Source organism: Hyalella azteca, unplaced genomic scaffold, assembly GCF_000764305.2.
Source record: "Hyalella azteca isolate HAZT.00-mixed unplaced genomic scaffold, Hazt_2.0.2 contig10211, whole genome shotgun sequence".
NCBI classification, from domain to species: Eukaryota; Metazoa; Arthropoda; class Malacostraca; order Amphipoda; family Hyalellidae; genus Hyalella; species Hyalella azteca.
This window is the reverse complement of record NW_025940257.1, coordinates 719-26,337: the sequence shown is the minus strand read 5'-3', so window position 1 is coordinate 26,337 and position 25,619 is coordinate 719. Positions and strand designations below refer to the sequence as shown.

The following is a 25,619-nucleotide window of genomic DNA, read 5'->3' as shown; positions in this document are numbered from 1 at the left end:
GTCTTGTCTCGGTTCATACGTTTATTCCGGGACAAATTTTACCCTCTGTCCCGTTATTTTTTTCCCGGAATTTTCTCGTCTCGTTTCGTCTGTCCCGGTTCATTTCGAGAAAATTATTTCGAGACGCAGGAGTCTACTCTACAGCTGACAAGTGTAGAATTGAAATTTATTCAGATAACAGTAGCTAGGTTCAGGGATGCTTGTATCTCTTAGGACAGACAGTTCAGGAAAACTTTCTGACAGCAAGCTGACGGCACGATGACGGCACGTTGACAGCACGCCTATAGCAAGCTGACAGCACGCCAACAGTCCGTTGACAGCACGCCGACAGAAAGCTGACAGCATGCTGACAGTATACGTTGACAGCACGCCGACAGCAATTACTGACAGCACGCACGTTGACCGCATGCTGACAGTACGCTGACAGCACGATCATTTTTCCAAGTCACACGCACAGAATAAAGCGTAATAAGAAGCTCAGTACGCATGTATTTCAGCTTCAGTTCAGAGCCGTTGCGCCTGTGTATTCCCTGTATTTTGTGTCCCTGTATTTTGTGTCTGTATTTTGTGTGGCTCTCTAGACGCACCATAAGCCCAGTGGCGCATGCCACACGGCCGCCGTGATGACCCTCATGCCACAGCGCCACAACGCCGCAAATGGCGCGCCCGAAACGCTCCCTAATCTGGAAATTTTCTATCAGAAGCCACTCGCCCTCGCCGTCTTATTGACATTTCCAATATTTGTCTATTTCCTGTCGACACGACCGTCGCCATGGCAACCGACGCCAACCACGGCTATTGGTCACTCGTCAGGCACGGCCACGATTGGTCAGTCTCTCGGCCCCGCGAGCGACATTTGGATTGGTCAGAATCTCGAAAAGGTCACTCGACTCTGGTCACCCGATTGGTCAGTAAAAGAGTGCTTACAGGTCCGTTATTGGCGAGCACCGTGACGCTTCTTCACTGTTATTGAACGGGCATTGGTGACGTCATCCGCCACCATTAAACGGGCATTGGTCAGCAGCGATGACATCACTCATGGCCATTCAACGGGCATTGGTCAACAGTAATGACATCACCCATCACCATTCAGCGGCCATTGGTCAACAGTGATGACATCACTCAAGGCTATTCAGCGGGCATTGGTCAACAGTAATGACATCACCCATCACCATTCAGCGGCCATTGGTCAACAGTGATGACATCACTCGAGGCTATTCAGCGGGCATTGGTCNAAACTGGATGGGGGGTAAACGGGAGGGGGGAAGAGGCGAGGGATTATATATGTATTCATTTTAATATTAATTTTTTTTCTTCAAAATTAAATATGCACACCAAAATTCATTTTAATGTTAATTTTGTATTCAAAATTTAGAAATCAAAATTACAATATTTTCGTCAAAATTCGTTAGATGAAGTCGAACATTTAATGGTCACTAATATTAAGGACGTTCGATTGAAGGCAGTTTTACCGGAATATTTTTAAGGCACCATATATGTTATGAGGATACCTGAACACCAGGGATATATATCCTGTAGGATACATGACACAAAATTACCGTTATAATAATTTTTAAACTTACAGCCTATATATATTGTACCTGACAGTATAAACGCATATAGATTCTTCAGTGAAAAGCTCCGTATGATAATACCTGCATCTTGACAAAATTACCCGTAGATTTTGGCAGTAAATCGCACGTTGTAAGACAAAAAAATGCCATCATCCAGACGAAATTACCTTATAGGGCTTTTGCTCTAAATAATCCTATGAGATCCATACGACATCCTGGCGATCAAAAATTTTGTTGGCACCGAAGTTCGACAATATTTCGGAAAAAAAACAGTCATGAGATTTCAATGAAAGAGTGAGAAAGATTTTTATAACAACTATCATGCTGAATGATGTTGTACACGTTCAGATGATGACGTACACGTTCAGATGATGTTGTACACGTTCAGATGATGTACATGTACATCACTTGTACATGTATAAACCTGAATGGCAACAGACACAAATGCAAGATTTATCGCCACGTCAACAGAGGACGAAATTCTCGCTTTAAAATTTCCTCAATTCAAACAGAAGCGACGACGAGTTTAAAGTCACAGTTTGCACGGCACCCAATAAAATGTTGTTAATTTGATAAAAGCTTTATTATAAGCACACTCATTACGAGACTCTTGAGTTAACAGCACCGAATTTTGTCCAATTCTCCACGTTAAACACTTGTCGAAATAAAAGCAAACGCTCGACAAACATGAGTTTTTGTCGGCCGTCCCGCTGCCCTGTGCACCGCACGCAGTTTTGTCGCTTACGAGCGAAAATTTCGCTCGATCTCCGAAGAATTTTTGCACGAATTACCCGCCATTTTTGTGGGAAATTCAGGTACGTGGGGAGACATTTTCCCCCCGTTGGGACACGCGAGGCTTGCACTTGGGGTATTTTTGTGATCGTCCTGGGGAATTTTCCGGAGCCGCTGACTTAGGTAAACTCGACGAGCTAGTTTGCTTTGTGCGAAAATAATTCGCATTTGCTGCGTTGAGGGACCTGTGCTCTACACTGAGAGAAATTATAGGATTACTGTCCAAATATCGATGCACTTTTTACCTTTGAGTGTGTTATTCGGACCCAGTTTATTAATGACCCTCATTATGCCGTAAAGTGCAACGCTTAATCCCTGCTCGCGCCTATAATAAGAAAATGTGTCACTATTTGAACAGTGTGATACATTTATTTTTCTGCGGGACGCAGAAAAATGCGAAAAAATTCTTCAGTGAAAAATATTTCACTGAAATTTAAACCGGGTTCGATAGTCGCCGATAATTATAATTAATAATCAAAAAATCACAGAGATTAAACGATGACGTAGTCGCTAACAAAAGGTGAAATTCTCCATATTATGGAGAGCCTGAGTTTAAAAAATGTGATTCGTTTGCTTAACCCGACCACCAAGCATTTGATTAGTGTCACGCTACTCCAGCGTGTCATGAGTGTCACGCTACTCCAGCGTGTCATGAGTGTCACACTACTCCAGCGTGTCATGAGTGTCACGCTACTCCAGCGTGTCATGAGTGTCACGCTACTCCAGCGTGTCATGAGTGTCACACTACTCCAGCGTGTCATGAGTGTCACGTGAGGCCCCCAGAAGGACAGCAGTAGAGGCCCCCAGAAGGACAGCAGTAGAGGCGCCAAGTAGAGGCCGTTGATGGGTTATATGGAAGGGAACACGTTTAAGGTGAAATAAAGTACGACTGTAAAGAATTGACGACAAATGTCTGGCACAGACGCACATGTATGTGGGGACCATGAGGTGAGTAAATGGCAACGCAATTATGCGTAATATTATACAATATATTCTTCATTGTTTGAGGCATGGCCACACCAATGGAATAATGGACAAAGTATTGAATTATTAATCGTGGTCCAATGTTTCTGAAATTGGAAGAAGTGTCCCCAACCTAATTTTTTTTTGTCCACCCCAACCTTGCCTTCTCTTCCGCTCCTCCTAAATACGAGTCGTTTAATGATCAGGAAAGTCATTTATGCGAGATATTTGTCATTTACTTTGGCGACTTCTATATCATTTACGGTAGTAAATGCTGCGGCTGACGCTACAGTCTTGCATGACCAGATGTCTGTCTGCATGGGCGCTGTCTCAAACTGGATGCACTCCAATACCGGCTTCAGCTCAATGCATCAGAGACCGACTTTATTTGGTTTGCGACTGTCGGACCCAGCATCAGCTTCCAACCAACCCTGTTCGCGCGGGCAATGCGTTCGTCATGCTTTAGTCTTGGGTTCGCAACCTCGGCATTCTGCGGGACTCGGAATTTTCTATGAACAATCACATAGCCAAAGTCATCACTGCTTATTTTGGCGCTCTGCGACGAATATGTATAAGAGTCAGCCGCAGTCTCTCGAGGCCCCCGTGGTGGCGCTCGTTCTGACCCGATTGGACTATGTTAATGTCACACTCTGATCTTCACGTCCAGCGCACGCTGTTTAAGGCCGCGGCTCTGAATTTCCGATGCCTTCACGGCCTTCCGCCTCTTCATCGCATGGAATGTCTGCAGCGCTTGTCAGATCTGTCGTCTAGAAGACGGCTGCGCTCGTCATCAACAGCGGACCTCGTCATTCCATCTACAAGTCTATCTACCCTCGGTGACAGAGCGCTCCTAGTCGCCCCACCAGAACCTGGAACAGTTTGCCGGCTTCCGTAACATCGGCTCCTTCGTCGCAGGTGTTTCGTCGAAACCCACTGTTGAACCCTCAACAATTTCGTTGAGTTAATTAATCAAGTGCTTTGCCATTTTTCTGCGTTCTTATCCTTTCTCGTGTCTATTTATTTTTTGCTTGCTATTAAACTTGTGTGTAACGCACCCTCGAAGCGAGTTTGAACCAGACACAACAACTGATTCATAGGATAATAATAATAGTATGCATGGGACTCAGCTATACCTTTAAATGATAGCTAAAAATAGGTATTTCTTTTACTACAAGCTCTTACTATCATTATTTAATCTAACAAGAAGTTTTCAAGTTCTCACTTCATTTATACACAATATATGTATACACTCATATATGCACTATGTAACAATATTTCGGGAAATCTTTTTCTGCCTTTTCCCTCAATAATTATGAAGTTAGGGTAACTTTGCTTGGGAGTAAAATGTAAACAAATTGCAGTCTTGTGTCGTTAGCTTGTAAAGTTGAAATCTCTGGCGTCGCTGCCTGCGCCTGGTATGATATTCTAATCGTTTTATTTATCTGTTCAAAAATGAAGATGGCCGATCAAACTGTAATATTGAGACGAAATAGAGCCGGAACAAAAGCTGAGGTGCGTAATTCTCTGACTTAGGAAGTTAGGTACCCTTGCAATTTGCATTGTGGCGAAAGAGAACTTTAGTTGTTGCCCTTCCAGCCTTCCTCAAATTCATTTTTCAGTCTTATAAGTATAACTTTTATGTAGACTAGTAAGTATCTTGGATACCAGCATTATCATACATAAGAAATTGAGTAGATGAGGAAATTAAAAAAAGCTGATTCTAAAAAGCTCATGTTTGCCAATATGTTTAAACCATAGATAACTTCATCTGCATAGAAAAATGTATGATTTGCCTTGCAACTTGCAGCAAAGCATTGTAATGCAGGCTTTCAGAGTATTTAGGTATAGTAGTTAGTACATAGTTACTGTATGTAAATTCTCTTCTCAGCTGGGAGAAGAATAACTAGGTACCTACCAATTTTATCAAAGCTACCTAGTCTACCTAATTTTTTTCTATCTTAGCCAGAACCCCAGAAGCAAGAACAAATAGCCTATGAATAGTTTAGAAATAAAACTTATTTTTTTCAAGAACTACAATGCTCTGAATATTGCTCTATGATACCACTTTTATATGTCTTTTTAAAAAAAAATATGTTAAGCTTATATCATATTTTGAGGAGTCTAGGAGATGTGAAATCTTCTAGCCAGCTTAGTTATGTCAGGTTGAAAAATCATATTTTTTTACCAAGTATATATATTGCAGCTCCAAATCCCAACAGGAAAATTGGGTTGAAGCCAGAAGCCACTTATAAATATGGCATAAAACGCCCGTGTATCTGGCACATTTTACCCGTTCCTATGGTAATATGGTTGGTCCCTTTCAAATTTCTTCAGGAAAAGAAAAATAAAAAATATCTATTTTCACCTGCAATTTTTCAAAATTCCCAGTAGAAAAAAAATGTATTTACCTGGAATTAAGCTTTGGACATTTCATCATCATAGCAATTCATCATCATCATAGTTCTCATCACCATAGCATTTTATCAATATTTAAAGCTCATTTTGAAAATTTGCAAACCTAGGTAAATGCAGGTGTCATTAAATAATCAACATACTAAGTAATTTTGGCAACATTTTGAGGCAGGTTAGGTTAGGCTAACAGAAATCTTGATTATTAAATGTTGTGGTGATGAAATACTATAATGATGTAGGTACTTTTGTAAATGTAACTTCTTTGAGTGTTTACCTATATCATTCTACAGAATTTCTACAAATGGGCCGATGAGGCCTATGAAGAGATGGATTCTACACTTGTGGTTCAACAGTTCATCCAGCAGAGCATTCGCCGCAGTCATACCAACATAGATGCAATTCTGGCTGCCCCAGAGACTCAGGATGAGGGTGTGTGGAAGTATGAGCATTTAAGGTGAGAAAAAATCATGGATATAGGTATCACACTTATTGATATATCACACCTATTGATGTACCGTAAAATGGGGTTACTTTGACCGGCGGGGTAACTTTGACCACTTTTTGTTTTTTTTAACAAAAACCCCCAAAACTCAAAAACTATTTGACATAGAAAAATTTTGTCAATGGCCATCAAAGGCCTAATACTGAGGCTACGTAACACAATAGGAAGATTTAAAAAGTTTGCATATCTAATAGGTTAAAAAATTAATAATGTGACCCACAAAAAAAGCTATTATTTAAAGCCTGTCAGAGTACCCCCTCCAATTTTTCTGCAGAGGTGTGCTATTAACCATTGACGTTTTACAGGCAGTTCTGCATGGAGCTGAACGGCCTGGCAGTGTGGCTCCATACGTTCGTTATTAACCATTAATGTATCACAGGCAGTTCTGCATGGAGCTGAACGGCCTGGCCGTGCGGCTGCAGGGCGAGTGTCAGCCCGCCACATGCACCCAAATGACCGCCACGGAGCAATGGATCTTCCTATGTGCGGCCCACAAGACGCCCAAGGAATGCCCTGCCATAGACTACACGCGACACACCCTCGATGGTGCCGCCTGTCTCCTTAACTCTAACAAATATTTCCCCAGCAGGTCAGTTATGTGTACCCCATAAAGCATTACCCCATAAAGTATTATTACTTTATTATTACATAAAGTATTAGATGATATTTGCATTTATTCTAATTCAGGGAATGCGCGAGTTGCACATACCGTAGTTTTTTAAGCATATCAGTGGAGATTGATTTGTTTTGATTGCAATTATCTCTAATGTGGAGGGTAGATAGTTGCAGGTTGGTTAGTAAAAAATCATGCACTTGGACCTATTATGCATTTAGTATGATTCAGGTTCGTGGCAGGTAACACGTTGAGGAAAAGCAACCCCAATATATATAAGTAAGCAATATATTTATACCGTATATAAGTAATCATAATATAGGTAAGTAATCTGTAAACTTGTATATAAGTAATCAGTAATCTGGTATAGGTATAATTAATCAATATATACAAGTAATCATAAGTTTTCCATAGAACTATTCTATAATTATTGGAGTCATTGAATGTAGTGTTAGCGACACACATGACTCCCTGTCATTATCCCTCGTGCAGAGTCAGCATCAAGGAGTCATCAGTGGCTAAGCTGGGCTCCGTATGCCGGCGTGTTTACCGCATATTTTCCCACGCATACTTCCACCATCGTAAAATATTCGACCAATTTGAGGTGAGTGCGACATAGGTATGTTAGAAGCAAAAATGGTATCAGAAATATGTCAAAACAATTGCAATCAAGTCCAAAAAGGTATAGTTTTACAAAGGCATAGTTTATGGGGTTACATAAGTACGTACGGTACCTGTATAAGGTATACTTTATAGGGTTAAGTTAAAATGTCAGAATTAATGTTCCGTCCGTCACTCTGTGCATAAACAGAACTATCTGTACTGTGTTGTTATTTACATACAACGAGGAGTTCGTGATTCACGAAAGGGTGGATCAAAGTTACCACATATGATCACTTTGTGATGAGGTAATTGTCGCAATTGAGGCACAATAAAACATGTAAAACATTTATTTTTACATAACGTTGTGTGTGCAGGCGAGCAGCTCGCTGTGCAAACGCTTCACGGTGTTCGTGACCAAGTACTCGCTCATGTCGCGGGACAACCTCATCGTCCCCATCCTGGACGAGGAGCTCGTCCCCCAGCAGGGGGGTGAGAGTCAGGCGTGAACCATCAGCTTCTGGCGACCCTTGGCTGCCTCTCTGGCGACCCTTGGCTGCCCTTCTAGAGACCCTTCGCTACCCTTCTTTTAGCCCTCATCACGCTGCAATGCTGAGAGTATGAACGTTTGTAGGCCGCCGCGTGCTGACAAACCATCCAGACCTCCGCCATTCTCTTTCCTTGAAGTATCTTTAATCGACAACTTTGTTTTTCCTATTCTCTCCCTCCCTCACCCCTGCCTTCACTTATTTCCCCCCTCCTACGACCTCCAGCTCATCCCTTTGCTCTAGCAAGATCATCGACGCCCTAATAACCATCAACAACCATAACTTTACTAAGCCATTATTCTCCTGCTGGACAAGCTTATACATCTATCCAGATCTGGCAGAACGAAAAGCCATGAATCCATCCTGAAATATCTGGAAGGGTTAATATCAATTATCTTCTTTCCCTCGACTGGACGAATAGATTGGTGAGTGGCTTTTCTTGTGGACGGATTGTTTAGTGGCTGGATAGATGGCTGACCAGCTGCCCGGGCGGATGATGGATCGTCTGTAATACTGTGACCCCGACGTTCTTATTTGGACATTATCCGCAGGTTAGATGGCTGGCAGGACTGGGCGAGCCAACTTTTTAATTGACTGGTAGTAATGGCTGAGCGTAATGCTTAGCCATTTAACTGTAGCGCAGTGGTAGCGGTATCGAGGTGAGAGGGGCTTCTCGTGGGTTCGAGCCTCGGGAAGCTCAGTTTATTTCTCGGTGTTGCTGATGGACAGCGCTTGGTAGCCATCGAGGTCGGTGCTCCAGCATGATCTTGATTTGGTGTCCCTAAACAAGCTCTGGGTACGTGTTACCTGAGGGGATCTAAACGTTAATGTTTTAAGGACAAGTTTTATGACTGGCAAGGATGAATTTAGATAGTACTGTATGTCTAATTTAAGCCTGTGCGCTCGCTCTCATCAATGTTCTAATTTGTTATCAACCCAAGATTCAACTCCATGCAGTCGCTTAATTATCGATGTTTTCATCACAATCCTTAGAGCGTCTGTTGTTGAGACAGACGAACCCCTTCCTATTCTCTGGTGGTAGGCTGATTCATGTTAATGAACTTAGGCGAGTAAATCAAGTTTAATTTATTTCTGGTAATTGTTTCAAATGCGCAGAGCGTTTCTTGCTCAAACGGGCCTTTTGCTTTTGGAGCATTCAAATGATTGAATACTATTACTTCATTTTTCAGGTCTCCAAAATTTTATTGCATTTGCTGTACGATATTTGCTTTGTTGATACAGCATTCCTCCATTCTACTCCTGCATTGGAAGATTCATGCAGAGCTAAATCAATGTGATGAAATATTTTGTGCAACTGTCGCTATTGAAACATATGCATAACATTAATTTTTCGATGAGTGCCGGAATCGTTCCTTTAACATTCACTCGAATTCTGTCCTGAATTCATGTCGTATTCCTAGGCTGATTACCTAACTACCGATTCTATCCATGTAACCCCATTTAACATCGTCAACTCGGAACTACAATTTGATTGGAATTTACAAATTCTTGCCATAAAATTTCTCGTCTTGCCATCAATGATCTCTGTTGGTAATGTCAAATACATCTAGATAAATATCGGGTTATCGAGTGATGTTGGGTCCAACTGTTTAGTAATAAAATAAAATTTTTCTGGTTACGGTAAGATGTAGCGAGTGACTGAGGTGTCTGTGCTGCGAATTTTCTTCACAAATTGAAATCATTTAAATTCTACCTGGAGGAAGATGAGGACGGTAGGGAAAACTTGTTCGTTAATATTCAATTACTTTTAAACATCTAGGCACAGATTATCAAAAAGTAGTTAAATTCAATCTAAAAACACCAATTACCAAGGAGAAATCTACTGCCATATGTCTACTGCTTCCGGTACTAAGGCCAGTTTTAAAAATTCGGTTTCCGGTTCTGGAACATTAATGATTTTAGACGCCACCCGGCTTATTGTAAAACAAAGCCTAAGCCTATGTTTAGATATTGCTACTGGTTGAACTCAATATTGATTTTACAGTCAGCATGCGAAAAATTAATGACGATACGTTGAATGTATTGAAGAAACTGGTATTTATCATTATAATATTGCAATGCATGAGGTATATGGTTAGGATCCTGCATACAAGCCAACCTGTTTATGTTGTCATTAGATTTCAATTTGCTTGCGGTGAGTCGTAGATTTTTATTTGATTCAATCCCAGCTTCTAGGGTGGTAGGGGCTTGTCGAAACATAATTTTCATAATTAATACGGTACCCAAGTTTATTGATGAAGTTGAACATGATTTTCATAATTAATATTACAAAAGTTTATTGATGAAGTTGCTCTTCATATGTGAGTAGAACTGACGGTTATATCCATATCTTACGCAATTTTTTTATATGTTCAATATGGACGGTGTATTCTTTTTAAGATTTATTTATTGTAAAATTTTATCTTCCTGACGTTTACCCTCTTATAAGCATTAATTGGAAACAATTTTTAGTGCTATTCCTACCCGCGATGTAAACTAGTCGAAAGGTTGAATATGTTGAAGGTAGTAAATCCTGTACAAATGTTTCGCTGATTTCTGTGTTTGTGCATTTGTTTCAGTCTACGGTAATTACGACATTTTTATCTGCTACAGTACTTCATCAGAAATGTTGACAGCATATAAGATGTAACTAGTGTAATATTCTTGTCTTCTTTAAGGGACTTTTATTCTACATGAATCTTTCACGTTCTTTCTCACGGTTCGTTCTTTCAACTGTGTTTCATCTTATTTTAATTCATTTTCTCGTGGTCGGAGCGGCATCAAACATGTTAATATCTTGAGGTTTTTGTATTTTTATTCATATATTATTTCTTTTTTTTTTTTTTGATTATTACAGAAATTGTTTATGATTCAGAAAAGCTAAAATGGACTGGCGAAATTTGTTGTCCCTTATTCATCATTTCCTAGTTTTAGTAAATACCCTTTAAAAGCGTGGAGTTTTATTGAACATAATTGTTTATAGTATAATTTGATTTGATAACTACATATACAGTGGGGGGAAATAAATATTCGTACACTTGAAAAATCGTATTTTAATGTATGTAAGTACACAAACTTAACAGGAAAAGTGTTTAATTTCTTTTGATAGTATTTTTGAATACTATGCGTCTCTATACATAATTTAAATCACTTTTCCTGTTAAGTTTGTGTACTTACATACATTAAACTACGATTTTTCAAGTGTACGAATATTTATTTCCCCCCACTGTAAGTCCGACGCTGCATCTTCCACCTTAAGTGGTTCCCAGTATCTAAACTTGACACTTCGCGTGTTCTCATCACTTTATTCTCGGATACTATCTGCGCGAAAATAATTATTTCAAATGGCCTGATCACGTAAGTTACCGTCGGTAGAGAAATGTTTAATGCAATCGTTTTTCAAATGTTTCTCATCCATGTATATTTTCCTATTAGATCTGTGAGGGTTGAGCGCCCGTTCAGGAAAATCATGAGTCGGGACTGATGTGGCGGGGGCATGTTGCTTTGGAGGACAAACTCAACTGTAGGACGAGCCCTGAAAACAAAGGAGGTCTGTCGTCAGGTTGTGATAAGACGCATGGCCGATATTAAATAGCAGAAAGCTTCCCACCATTCCTCCGTTTAAGGCTTAAGCCTTCAAAAGTCGGTGGCTCGCACCCAGTTGACTGGGCTCTCATATTACTGAGGGGCTTGTGCTAAGAGATGCAGCTTTTGGTAATAAATCGAGGCCTGGTCGTATCTTCTCAGTATTTGCATCTTAAAGTGACCATTCCAGACGTTTGATATTTTGAGTCACATATTCATCACGTATTCAAATTACGTGCTTAGGAAAGGCTCGATTGAAAACTTTAAAGGAGAATCTAGCTGATACTGTCGATATGTTAAGTGAAAAAAAATTAATTGTGAGGAATTTTTCAGCCCTTGTCAGGCCCGAAGGGCATCTATAAATTTTGTTTTGTCTCATCATGCGTTTTTTGTATCCATCGTTCCTTTTCAATCAAAATACTGTGAAAAAATGAATGTTACAAGCCTAGTAGCCAAGTCATGGCGCAATATGAATTTATATGTTGACAGAGTGTAGTACGTTAATATCGAATGTAAAGTTGACGGAATCATAAGTTACATATGCTATATTATTTTATCCTTTCTAAGACGCATTCATTATCAAATTGTTGACTATCAAATTGCAATTAACTTCCATCTGTTTCGGAATCCTTTATTACCGATGCATACACAGTCTGTGCTTGCATCAAACCTTTATCGTTTATAGCAAAGGGGAGTTGTAATAGACGTTCGAATTAGTTGTTTTGATTTTGTGGAGATCTGTGAATCATAGAGCAAACAAGTAAGGATATTTTTCTTGATTAGGCTAGAAAGTTTCTTGCTACGGTATTCAGCGTACATAGCGAATATTCTTTCTGTCAACTTTCAGGATGATGGTAAGTTTTACAAGTTATTTGTGTATTATGATGTTACACAGCTTCGTATTATTTTACCTACATGAATGATTTTATCATTATTTTTATGTTGAGCATTGACTGATTGAGCAAGTAGGCTCTAGGCTTAGGCTATGAGCTATTCCGCATGTTTATTTGTTATGAAACATCTGAGACTGACAGTTGGTGAGTAATGGTGAGTTGGTGACGCAGCGTTGGTGTTGGTGAATGCCATAATTCCCTAATGATGATCGGTGAGGGCAGATTATGACAATGTTGCTTTTGCTTTTGCTGCAATTTTGGGCTTGGAGAATATATGAAAAATGTTATGATAGAAAAAAGTCATTGTTGTTGTGTGATTTCCCTCTTATTGTGAATATTGAACAAAATTTTATAAAAATTAAAGGTAGAATTGAATGTTTTGCTGGTGATTTTAAAAAATTAGCCATAAAATTTATTTCATAAATTAAATTATAGTGAAATGCCCACTGTGCAGAGAGTGGATGAATATTGCAAGATCTTTGGCGACACTTCAGTAGCAAAATTTATGCCTTCAGAAGATCTTGCCGACACATTTAGATTGAAATTCTTTCATTTAATATATTTGTCAGTCTTTGGCCCATAGTGGCAAAGCAGAGAGTTTTTTAGACTCACCCTTAAGTTCAATTTTGAGTAGGTACCTACTATAAGTAGACCAGTAAAGTATCATGGATACCAGCATTATCATACATAAGAAATTGGCTTAAATATTGAGTAAATGAGGAAATAAGAATGAACTGATTCTAAAAAATCTCTTGTTTGCCACTATGGGGAGAGTCTAAAAAACTCTCTGCTTTGCCACTATGCTTTGGCCAACTATTTAAAAAAAGTACAGTTTCCGGTATGTTGGATTGATCAGTATGCAGTGAAGCTTGTCTGGAAATCAGTTGCGATGAGTTCCCACCAAAAAAATGTAAACATCAAGTTTACGATTACGTAGTTGCGGTCACATTAGAGTGGTCAGACTGCATTATCACATGTTCAGTTGACACTTGCTATACAATCGGACTGTTTTTAGGGTAAAATTAGTTATTTGGGGTAATATGTGCATGCAACCTTGTAAATAAGTTCGTGGCTTGTAAATCATTTTTCATTACTCAGCATAAATGGCTTTTCATTAAAAATTACCCGGCGACGCATCTTAAAATTACCCGGCGACGCTTAGGGCTTAAAGACCCATATATTGGAAATGCTGCATCCACCCTCTGCACCATGGTGAAATGCCAAGGAAATGGTGAAATTGATCATAGCCTAATCATCATTTACATTTCGTGGTCTGTCATAGAAAGATCATAGGAATCATTGAATAANTTCCCCATTATCATTGAAATTGTTTCCCCATTATCATTGAAATTGTTTCCCCATTATCATTGAGATAGTTCCCCCATTATCATTGAAATTGTTTCCCCATTATCATCGAAATTGTTTCCCCATTATCGAGATGGTTTCCCCATTATCATCGAAATGGTTTCCCCATTATCATCGAAATGGTTTCCCCATTATCATCGAGATGGTTTCCCCATTATCATCGGAATGGTTTCCCCATTATCATCGGAATGGTTTCCCCATTATCATCGGAATGGTTTCCCCATTATCATCGAAATTGTTTCCCCATTATCATCGAAATTGTTTCCCCATTATCATCGAAATGGTTTCCCCATTATCATCGGAATGGTTTCCCCATTATCATCGGAATGGTTTCCCCATTATCATCGGAATTGTTCCCCCATTATCATCGAAATGGTTTCCCCATTAGCATCAAGATGGTTTCCCCATTATCATCGAGATAGTTGCCCCATTATCATAGATTTGGTTTCCCATTATCATAGAAATGGTTTGCCCATTATCATCGAAATGGTTTCCCCATTAGCATCAAGATGGTTTCCCCATTATCATCGAGATAGTTGCCCCATTATCATAGATTTGGTTCCCCATTATCATCGAAATGGTTTCCCCATTATCATCGAAATGGTTTCCCCATTATCATCGAGATGGTTTCCCCATTATCATCGAGAAGGTTTCCCCCATTATCATCGAGACAGTTTATATTGTTTTTTTTTCGGCACTTCATATTTTATCCTCCAATTTATTGACATGTATTTTTTTCGTTAAATCTAGAAAATGATTTTGAATTTATTTTGACTGCTGTTATTTTTAATTTGGTTGTGTTCCTATCTTTGCTTTTGTTTTGTAAAGACTAACAAAAAATGAATTCCTGGCATACATATTTTCCGACCTTTGAAGCCCTATTCATAAACAAACATTAATGCATATTTTGATCTGTTAATACCAAGTGGGAAAGACAATTCTTCTCACAAAAAACATTACTGAGCAAAACATATATATTTCCTTGTGTTAACTACATTGCTTAGTAATTGCTATTGATATAACTGAACAAAACATGTGCATTTACTTGTATAACTACATTGCTTAGTAATTTTTATTGATAGTTCTTGCTAATTACCGAGGTTCCGTTGAGTTACTTTCGTATATATTGTCGNCATTTCCCTCTATTTCTTTTTCTATTTCCCCTCTGCATTTCCCTCTATTTCTTTTTCTATTTCACATCTGTATTTCCCTCTATTTTTTCTATTTTTTCTCTGCATTTCCCTCTATTTCTTTTTCTATTTCCCCTCTGCATTTCCCTCTACTTCTTTTTCTATTTCCCCTCTGCATTTCCCTCTATTTTTCTATTTCCCTCTATTTCTTTTTCTATATCCCCCTGCATTTAATTTTATTTCTTTTTCTATTTCCCCTCTGCATTTCTATTTTCTATTTCCCCTCTGCATTTCCTTCTATTTTTTTCTATTTTCCCTCTATTTCTCTTTCTATTTCCCCTCTGCATTTCCTTCTATTTTTTTCTATTTTCCCTCTATTTCTTTTCTTATTTCCCCTCTGCATTTCATTCTATTTCCCCTCTGCATTTCTTTTCTTATTTCCCCTCTGCATTTCATTCTATTTCCCCTCTGCATTTCCCTCTGTATTATCCACCCACCGGCGTGATTTCCAAGTTAAATCATCATTTCCTGCTAACATTTTTCACCATCATGTGATGAACGTGCGGGTGTTGTGATGTTCCATGTGATGTGATGAACTGGTGAAGCGGTGATGAATTAGAAGGCAATATTACCCGAATTAATTATCCATTAATTAAATGAATTATAGCTTTACAGTATGATTAACATGTTTTAAATTAGGCCGCCTCAATTTGTGCAGAATTCTGGTGAACGCGTTATTCTGAAGACTGCAAATAACGAATAAAATTTTACTAAATTCATTATATGACCATATCTTCATAATATGAACAGAACGTTCATTATATCAATTGTTGCTGATATTGTTCGTATGTCTTGAATTATGTTGTATAAATTGAATCTAACCAAGCATTAGAGTAACAATTAAAAACATTTGCTGCATGTATTCACAATACAAATCTAGGTAACGTAACGCTAGTTATGAGGGCAGGCACTAGTTTACTAATATGAACGTCACAAGTAATGTGTAGCTACCTTAATAAACTCCCCCCCCCCTTCCCAATTATACTAATTATGCCCCTGCAAACTTTTTAAATCTTTCTATTGTGTTACGTAGCCTCAGTATTAGGTCTTTAGTGCCCATTGACAAAATTTTTCTATGTCAAATGGTTTTTGAGTTTTGGGGGTTTTTGTTAAAAAACCAAAAGTGGTCAAAGTTACCCCAGTTTACGGTATGTTGGCTTGATCAGTATGCAGTGAAGCTTGTCCAGAAATCAGTTGCGATGAGTTCCCACCAAAAAAATGTAAACATCAAGTTTACGGGAGCGCTGCCGTAGCCCAAAAATTTGACTCTTAAATTAGCCCAAAAGCCAATGCCAACCCTCTACATGCAATAGAAATAGCATAACACCTATGCAGCTGTTCTAACTTACCTCATCTTGCCACACCAGCTTGAAAAAAGCAATGATTCAGCCCACAAGCTTATACTCCAAACGGATTACGCCCAATAGCTCTTGCACCAATGATTTAAGCCCATACCATCACTTCTTACAAATGCCGTAAGCCACAGGGTCCGCAGACCGCACCAGACTGCCATAAATGGGAACGGCCCTGCACCGGACTGTCGCATCACCTTACCCACTTCGCAGTCGTAAGCCCAGCCCTGACGCTCACCAGCATCTTTTTCCTCAACATTCACCCCCTTCTCTCCACCTTTCCGCGAAAGGGTTAGGTTAGGTTAGGTTAGGTTAGGTTAGGTTTGGTTAGAATTCTTCCGCAAGCTGGTACCAAAAGCAGGGGGAGCAGGGGGTAAGCGTGGAGGTTTAGCCTCCAGAAGAACGGATAGGCTGGAGAGGTAGCATTGTACTGATAGCACTGTGGCGCAGGGCGTTCTTTATCGAAAGTGGGGAAGGGGCTAGGCTGCATGGAATAGAAATATTTAGGGGTTTAGCATGTGGGTTACGACCATTGTATTTGTGGCCTGCAGCTCATTGGCTTGCTGGTTTACATCCATGAACGGGTTTGGTCCCTGTGGCTTTCAGCAAGTAATCATGTTGGCTAATTTGCTCTGCAGCAGGCTTACGCACGGAGAGAAGTATGAAAATTATTCTGGTATTGGGCAAAGCTGGGCTATTTCAGTCGTCCCAAGTTTACGATAACGTAGTTGCGGTCACATTAGAGTGGTCAGACTGCATTATCACATGTTCAGTTGACACTTGCTATACAATCGGACTGTTTTTAGGGTAAAATTAGTTATTTGGGGTAATATGTGCATGCAACCTTGTAAATAAGTTCGTGGCTTGTAAATCATTTTTCATTACTCAGCATAAATGGCTTTTCATTAAAAATTACCCGGCGACGCATCTTAAAATTACCCGGCGACGCTTAGGGCTTAAAGACCCATATATTGGAAATGCTGCATCCACCCTCTGCACCATGGTGAAATGCCAAGGAAATGGTGAAATTGATCATAGCCTAATCATCATTTACATTTCGTGGTCTGTCATAGAAAGATCATAGGAATCATTGAATAAGAATAAGCATATTGTAGGTCAAGTTAATAAAGCCATAGCCAATAAATGACTTGGACTGATCAGACGATCTTTCGAGTTCCTAGATGTAGTCATGTAGAAACGATGAAGCAGTTGTTTGTTGCTATGTGCCCGAACGACCATAGTGGCACAGTGACAAACCAGAGATTTTTTAGAATCAGTTAATTTTTAATTTCCTCATTTACTCAAGATTTTAACCAATTTCTCAAGTAAGATAATGCTGGTATCCATGATACTTCACTGGTCTTCTTATAGGACTCAAAAATGAACTTGAGACAGAGTCTAAAAAACTCTCTGATTTGCCACTATCATCATCATGGGGCCCAACCTAGAGTTTGGAAACGTTGTATGGTCACCAAAATTTGAAAAGGACAGAAATTTAGTAGAGATTGTTCAAAGACGTGCAACAAGAATAGTTCCGGGCTTGAAAGGCAAGTCCAATGAGGAAAGATTAAAGATTATGATGCTTCCAAGCCTCAGTTATCGACATCTGTGTGTGGACCTCATTGAAGTATGCAAGTATACTCATGACTTATAAAGGTCCCAGAAGGATTATTAGAATTTGAAACAAGAACCAACACCAGGGGCCACGGCTATAAACTAAAAAAACAGCGTTGAAACAAGAACCAACACCAGGGGCCACGGCTATAAACTAAAAAAACAGCGTTGGAACACATCCATGCAACAACATTTCTTCTCGCTTCGAGAGTTCGAGTCACTGACATGTGGAACAGCCTCCCTGATAGCATCGTTGACGCTCCGAGTATGAACATCTTCAAAAACAGACTAGACGAAGCTATGCAGGAGCATATGTTCAGTCTTAAAATGCCTAGCAAATTACAGACCAGGCAATAAGTCCAGCAGCTATCTCAATCAATTGTCAGCTATGGAAAGATCGGGTTCCAAAGGCCGGATCCCTTGTGAATCAAGTCCCGAAAAGTTCAACAATCGGCAACAGGCCATGGGCCTATTTCTTCAACGCTGACACTTCTATTCTATTCTAAGATAAAGATGTAGGTTACTAGGTTTCTTAGAAAGACGTAAGCTGCAATTTTGTTTTGAATTGTGATACAAAAATTCCATCATCGAAGTTTTAAAGCCAACACCTGTATCTGTAACTTTTTTTAAATCAATATTTTTTTATTGTGGCAAATTTTATTTGTTACTTTGGATCAAGCATGGAAAACATCCATCTGCCTTTACGGCAGCATGAGATTTCCTGCCATTTCCAGAACAGTGAGATTTCCACCAAATGAATTAGGCCTAGCTCCTATCCAACGGTTAAAAAAGTGCACGATTGGGCTGCAAAATTCCAAATGTATTAAAAATTCATTAAGTTGGAGCCACGAGATTTCAGAAACAAGTAGAAAAATTGCAATCCTGCTTTGGACCTTAGCAGAACTTTTTCCAAGACCACTTTTCAATCATTTTTTCACGGATTTTTAGAGCTAGTAAATGTAGGATTTCTCACCATCCTTTATGCTACATAGGAAAAATGTTAAAGTTTAAACTACTATTTTTAGTTTTGCAATATTTCAATTAGTTCTGCTGCTATAACATTTTTGTGCCATGGTGGAGGAATGGCACAATTTACCCTACCCTTCCCTTATTACCCCATTTGACGGTAGGTAGATTCCACACCAGAAATGTCACATTTTTTATCAAGGATTTGTTTCCAGAAATATACACAATTCTTCAATATTTTTTGCCAAGAATATATGCAAAGGTGTACAGGGGTACTGTGCAGTAATTAAATCATTATAGAATAGTGTATAGAAGTACTTCATTGTAAAAATGCATCCAAACTGTTCAAACTTATATTCATGTCCCATAAAAAAAAAACACGTCAATTAGCATCATACACTCTGCTTATAATTGGATTATTGACTAAAAGAAATGGAAGTAATAATGAGCAGAAAAAAAGCATTTTCATTACATTCCAGGAATATACAACATGTGGCACCACTCTAATTTATATACTCTCTTATTTGCAAATCTTGAGAAATTAAAATGTTTGACATTTTAAAACTTCCACTGATGTGAAATTAAATTTGCTATTGAATGAGAAAAATATATCATATTGGGCTGTTTATAATATATTAATTCTGAAATAGTTGAATTATCTATGAATTTTGGTATCATTATATTTTATGTTCCAAATGGAGATTGATATTTCAAATCAAATATCAACCAAATTTAATTTTTTTATACTACGGTAATTTATACTGCATCACTAATTGTTTAATTGTTACAAACTTTAATGACTTGCACATACCTTTAAAACATGTAGAACAGATGGAAACATTATATATATTTCTTCCAACATTTTTTTAACAATCTTCATTTTAAGGTATACAAAATTAGATGTTGTTGAATTTTCAGGAAGGATTGGAGTCGCTGCCAGGGCTACCTGAAACCAATGGCAACACAACTGTAAGTAATTGTGTGCATATTGGATTGAAGGTCACTAATCAGTCATTTATAAATGAAAATATAATTACATTTTAGAAGATTTTTAGAAGCTATATACTGAATGTGGCAAGATTTTATAACATCTTATATTAGGACAGCCTCTGAATTAATTTACTTCTGGCCAAAAAAATTTAAAAATTAAAGTCTAAATATATTGTTGTGTTATATAAAATGATAGGCTGAAACTGCAGCCCAAAATTTTGATGAATACTAAATCAATTTAAATAGTTTTCAATTTCTTTAATATATTTGGATCTATGGTGTAAAACTAGAATCTAATGTTGTTGTGATTTGTGAAGATCATTTAAAGAAAAGATACCATTTGAATGCAGCTATATATGAAATAATTTACTACTAATATTTGTTATCCCTTTTATTCAGTAGAGTTGTAATGTCCCATTTTGTGCACAAAGGATATTTCTCAACCTCTTGTATTTTTTAAATTAATCTGCATAAAAATATTCTCCTAACTATTGTTTAAATATTAAAAAATGCTGCCAATCTCTCAGTGCTCAAATTTTTGCATTGGCCATTTATAACTTTATTGTCATGAATTCTAAATCCTAACAAATGCAAAGGGCCAGAGAGTGTAGTGCTGACGTTCATGCCAGCTCATGGAAATGATGTCACCAGCTCATGCTGATGTCACCACAGCAATAGTAACATGTCTAAACTATTTGCAAGTGTACTGGTATGAATTTTATACATCAAACGTATCAATCACAAATACTGCAGTATGAGAAAAAGGATCAATTCTTTTAAATATTTTTTTTTTACATCATTGCAGGCAATGAAAAATTTTTTATCATGCTGAGATTTTTTTTATACAGCCTAGAGTTATGGATGGTACAGAAAAAGTAAAAGAAGTGAGAGGAGAGACTGTGGAGCTCTTGGACAACCCTCTTGCCGTTGACATCTCAGATGCCCTCAGCGAGAGAGAGAAAGTCAAGTTTTCTGTACACACCAAGGTGAGTTTCTTGTTGAATTTTAATTTTTTAACACGTTGACTATGATTGCTTCATCTTGTACTACTATTTCATTTTTAGTACCATTTTTAAACAGTTTTACCAGACGGTCATTTTTTCCGGACAAATTCCGTGATATAGTTTTTCTCAATTGCGTTGGCCGGCTAAAATTTATGATGGGAGTACTTCCTAATTAAATTTTAAATACTGCAAAAAGAAAATAAATGGAATTTTTATAGCAGAAGCTACAAATAAACTCGTATATATTGAGTTATCGGCCTTTTTTTGGCCTTTTTTGTTCTTGGATTCTCCGATTTTAGGCAACCTTAATTATGTATTACTTCATCCTGGAGAAATACATTTCGTGGTACGCATATGTACCACTTCGTAGTTAACATGTTAAATACTAATTGAATGATATTGGCAAGAAAGATTATTTATACATTCACAAAAATTTATTAAAAATGACTTAAAATTTGGTTTCCTTGTTTTCTTGATAACAATAATGAATAATTAATTTAATTATTCAATATCTCTACAATATGCTAATATAATGTGCTGTTGAATCTGCTATGCTTGATGGGTTTATCTCATTGTTCTGCTCAATTTCTTATAATTTCTTCATTTATAATTGTGTTCATTTTTAGCCAATCAAATTTGTTCTTTCAGTAAATTTTGAATTGATTCAAGGATATTGATGCTTATAATTTAGGATTTATTGACGCGTATACTTTAGGATTTATTGATGCTGATAATTCAGATGGTTTGGTTTTCAGACGACTCTGCCAGAATACAGCAAGAATGAGTTCTGTGTCGTGAGACAGCATGAGGAATTCATTTGGCTTCATGACAGATATGAAGAGAATGAAGACTATGCAGGCTATATTGTGAGTCTATGTATTGTTTTGCGTCAGCTCATTCATGAGTGACTGACAGTTGTTTCTCTTATGAGTAACTGCAATGAATCTTATCTCTTAGAATTATAATTTGTACATTTTGATTCTCTACAGATATTTTTCTATTTGAGAAAGTGGCTTTTATGTGCTCTTGATAGTATATTTTTGTGGAGCTGAATAACAAATAAAGTTAGTTTGTTCTGGTTGCGTCTCACTACTAGACATGAACCAAATATTTTTGGAAGCATTGTGAATTCAATTTTAAATCCTTGTCAAGTTAAAACAATATACCGGTATTGAAATTTTTCCAAGTATGCCAATCACCTCGCAAATTACTAATTACCGTCAACCGGGGTAACTCGGGACTGGCAGGGTAATTCGGGACAGTCCTCCGACACGGCGTAAAACTGTTATAGTAGCAAAACTAATTGGAATATTGCAAAACTAAAAATAGTGGCGTAAACGTCAACATTTTTCCTATCTATCTAGTATAAAGGGAGTCGAAAAATACGACATTTACTAGCTTTGAAAAATTCCTGAAAAAAATGACAATGCCATTCGATAGCCCTCGCAAAGAGCTATAAAATGAGCCTAAACTTGTTTATGAAATGTTTCATCGTAAGAAGTTATTAACAAAAATCGCTCAAAATCGTCCCGAATTACCCCGGTTGACGGTAATGTTATTCAATTTCATAGTGGCTGAATATACAATTTTTCAATCCATTATTATAGTTACTATATGTTATTAAAGCTATTATATAACCATATTAATGTGAGACTTGTGTTGAACAGATACCACCGCCTCCCCCACGTCCGGATTTTGATGCAAGTCGGGAGAAGCTGCAGCGGCTGGGTGATGGTGAGGGATCCCTCACATCCGATGAGTTCAAGAAGATGAAGCAGGAGCTTGAGGCGTGAGTCACTCATTATATCAGCCTCACAGATTTATTCATCTTCAAAAAATGACTGGCCAGCAATGAATTTTTCTTTTTATTCTATCAACTTTTTGAGCCAACGAGGGTACTGGCCTCTGCCTGCTGGCTTACTAGATATAATTTTGTGATATAAATTTTCAAAATTAAACTTAAAAATTTTTATATTTTGCTGTTTTCTAATTAATATATAATCCAGTTGAATATAGTTAATCAACTAATAAGGTATGAACCTTTGCTCATAAAAAGCCATCAAATATATATCCATGCCATTACATTTCTCCCATATTAATATTTTATTAATTACAACTCCCTTTATTAATAAATATTTGAATTCCTCCATCACTGGTGTATACTCGTTACCGTATCTTTGTAAATGATTTTGAGCTGATTTCTGAAAATTTTTTTTTACTTCTATTCAAAAAGTGAACTCTGAAAATTTGTATTTCCAGAGAGTATCTTGCCATCTTCAAGAAGACGGTGGCAATGCATGAAGTCTTCCTGACTCGGTTAGCACAGCATCCTGTCTTCAGACGCGACAACAACCTTAAAGTCTTCCTTGAATATGACAGCGATGTATGTACTGTGTGCAAAGATTTAAGTATCTTTAAGTATTTTTTCATTTTGTTGAGTATGTTTTTATGTACCTACCTTTATTTTCAGATTTATTAACTTTCTTCAAAGTGAAAAATATTTGAATAGCAATCTAATGCATATTTTAAAGGGGTCATAACTGCATTTATTTTTCATATAATTTTTCTGTTAATTTTGAACTATGTTGTTCTTCTATCAATCTAAATGGTTTAATATCAAATTTTTAGATGTTTAATTTTGCAGTCATTCTGAATACACTTAACAATGAACAAATGTTTGTAGTTGTCAGTGCGGTCGAAGAACAAGAAGGAGCGCATGGAAGGACTCTTCAAGACCTTCAACAAGTCCACCGATGAACTCCTGCTCTCCGCCACACAGAAGGATGTTGATGACACCTTCGAGAAAGAGAAGAACTTCCTGCTGGAGTACCACACAGCCATCAAGGACGCTGCTAATAAAGCCGACAGAATGGCTAAGGCACATAAAAGTTAGTCGGATGGATGGTAATGCTATCAAAGACGCTGCTAATAAAGCCAATAGAATGGCTAAGGCACATAAAAGTTAGTCGGATGGATGGTAATGCCATCAAGGACGCTGCTAATAAAGCTGACAGAATGGCTAAGGCACATAAAGGTTAGTCGGATGGATGGTAATGCCATCAAGGACACTGCTAATAAAGCCAACAGAATGGCTAAGGCACATAAAAGTTAGTGAGATAGTTGGTAATGCAGTAGTAGTGCTATATTAGATATATATGGTAATGTAGAAGTAGCAGTGCCATGTCAGTTACAAATCACTTACCTCACTAATGTCGCCATTTTTTCGCAGACGTGGCAGACTCTTGCATCAAAGTCTCAGCATGTCTTGTCAACCTGGGCACCATCGAGGGCCCCGCACTCGACTCATTCTGTTCCGTGCTGGCAGACCACTTCGAGAAAAGCAGGGTGGGTTATGGGTGTTGTAGTGGTGTGTTACAGGTGTTTTACGAGTGTGATATAGGTGTGTTACGGGAGTGATATGGGTGTGTAATGGATGTTGTATGGGTGTGTTATGCAAGTGATATGGGTGTATTTTAGAGCAAAAGTATCTCGAGTAAAAGACTGAACTCAAATTATTTGACCATAAACTATTATGTGATTAATATACTTTACGCAAATTGTGATATTAGATTTGAGGAGAAACTCGGTATATTCTCGTTAGTTATGGATGACGCCATATTTTATAACAAGTCCAGACAATCTTAACCTCTTTCAACACCGTGTTGTTTATATTTTTCATTGAAATGTTTTAATCAGCAAGATTTAAAAAATTAGCAAATTTTGTGTGGCTTGTGTAGAATGGATTTTGATTATTCCAACTCAGTTTGTATGTTGCAGAATTGTTTGCAACACTGTTAAAATCTAGGAAAGAATTAGATAAACCAATAATTACTTATGGATTTGTGATTTAATAAATCAATTTATCATTTTTTACTACATAGTTCAACATGTGCGGAAGTTAGAAAGACATTTTGCTACTGAGAGGGATTGAAATTTTATTCAACTTGCCACCCAGGCAATCATATGATCTTACTGTACACTTATGATGTACGTACACATTGTGTTCAGAAAAAAAATGTTTGCCTTCATTTTTCTATCTAGTAATGTGAACCTGTAGCAGACAAGACACGCGACCTCCTCGTATTTTTGCCCACTTGGACCAACTTAGAATTTCTTAAGTAATTTTTCGCTTCTGACAGTTACATAATTTCCTTATATAATAAAGTAATTTATTATGAATGAATTTTATTATATAAAATGAATGAAATGATAATTAATATAACCTGTTTTACAGAAGATAGAAGGTCACCTGTCCAGCGATGAGGACTTGAAGCTGGTAGACACCCTGCGCTACTACCAGCGCGACTCTAGCGCCGCTAAGGACCTCCTCTACCGGCGCCTGCGCTGCCTCGCTGACTACGAGCACGCTAACAAGAACCTCGACCGTGCTAGGGCTAAGAACAAGCACGTGCACGCGGTACGTGGTACTAGGCAGAACTAGTGTTTGCCCATTATCATCGAAATGGTTTCCCCATTAGCATCAAGATGGTTTCCCCATTATCATCGAGATAGTTGCCCCATTATCATAGATTTGGTTCCCCATTATCATCGAAATGGTTTCCCCATTATCATCGAAATGGTTTCCCCATTATCATCGAGATGGTTTCCCCATTATCATCGAGAAGGTTTCCCCCATTATCATCGAGACAGTTTATA

General features: G+C 38.0%; 2 protein-coding genes across 2 annotated transcripts; both read left to right on the top strand.

Moving 5' to 3' along the window:
- The first annotated feature begins 4,683 nt into the window (after positions 1-4,683).
- On the top strand, positions 4,684-10,955 carry LOC108674664 (MOB-like protein phocein). Its single transcript, XM_018162629.2, has 5 exons — positions 4,684-4,841; positions 6,032-6,195; positions 6,623-6,832; positions 7,349-7,460; positions 7,834-10,955. The coding sequence occupies exons 1-5, from the start codon at positions 4,782-4,784 to the stop codon at positions 7,963-7,965; spliced, it is 678 nt and encodes a 225-aa protein (XP_018018118.1). The 5' UTR covers positions 4,684-4,781; the 3' UTR covers positions 7,966-10,955.
- Positions 10,956-12,290: 1,335 nt separating this feature from the next.
- On the top strand, positions 12,291-25,380 carry LOC108674612 (sorting nexin-6; the record flags this gene model as incomplete). Its single annotated transcript, XM_018162578.2, has 9 exons — positions 12,291-12,443; positions 19,888-19,938; positions 20,808-20,945; positions 21,719-21,829; positions 22,631-22,752; positions 23,223-23,346; positions 23,647-23,851; positions 24,193-24,308; positions 25,198-25,380. Coding segments are annotated over exons 1-9 (1,056 nt in total), but the record flags the coding sequence as incomplete, so codon positions are not given.
- Positions 25,381-25,619: the final 239 nt, after the last annotated feature.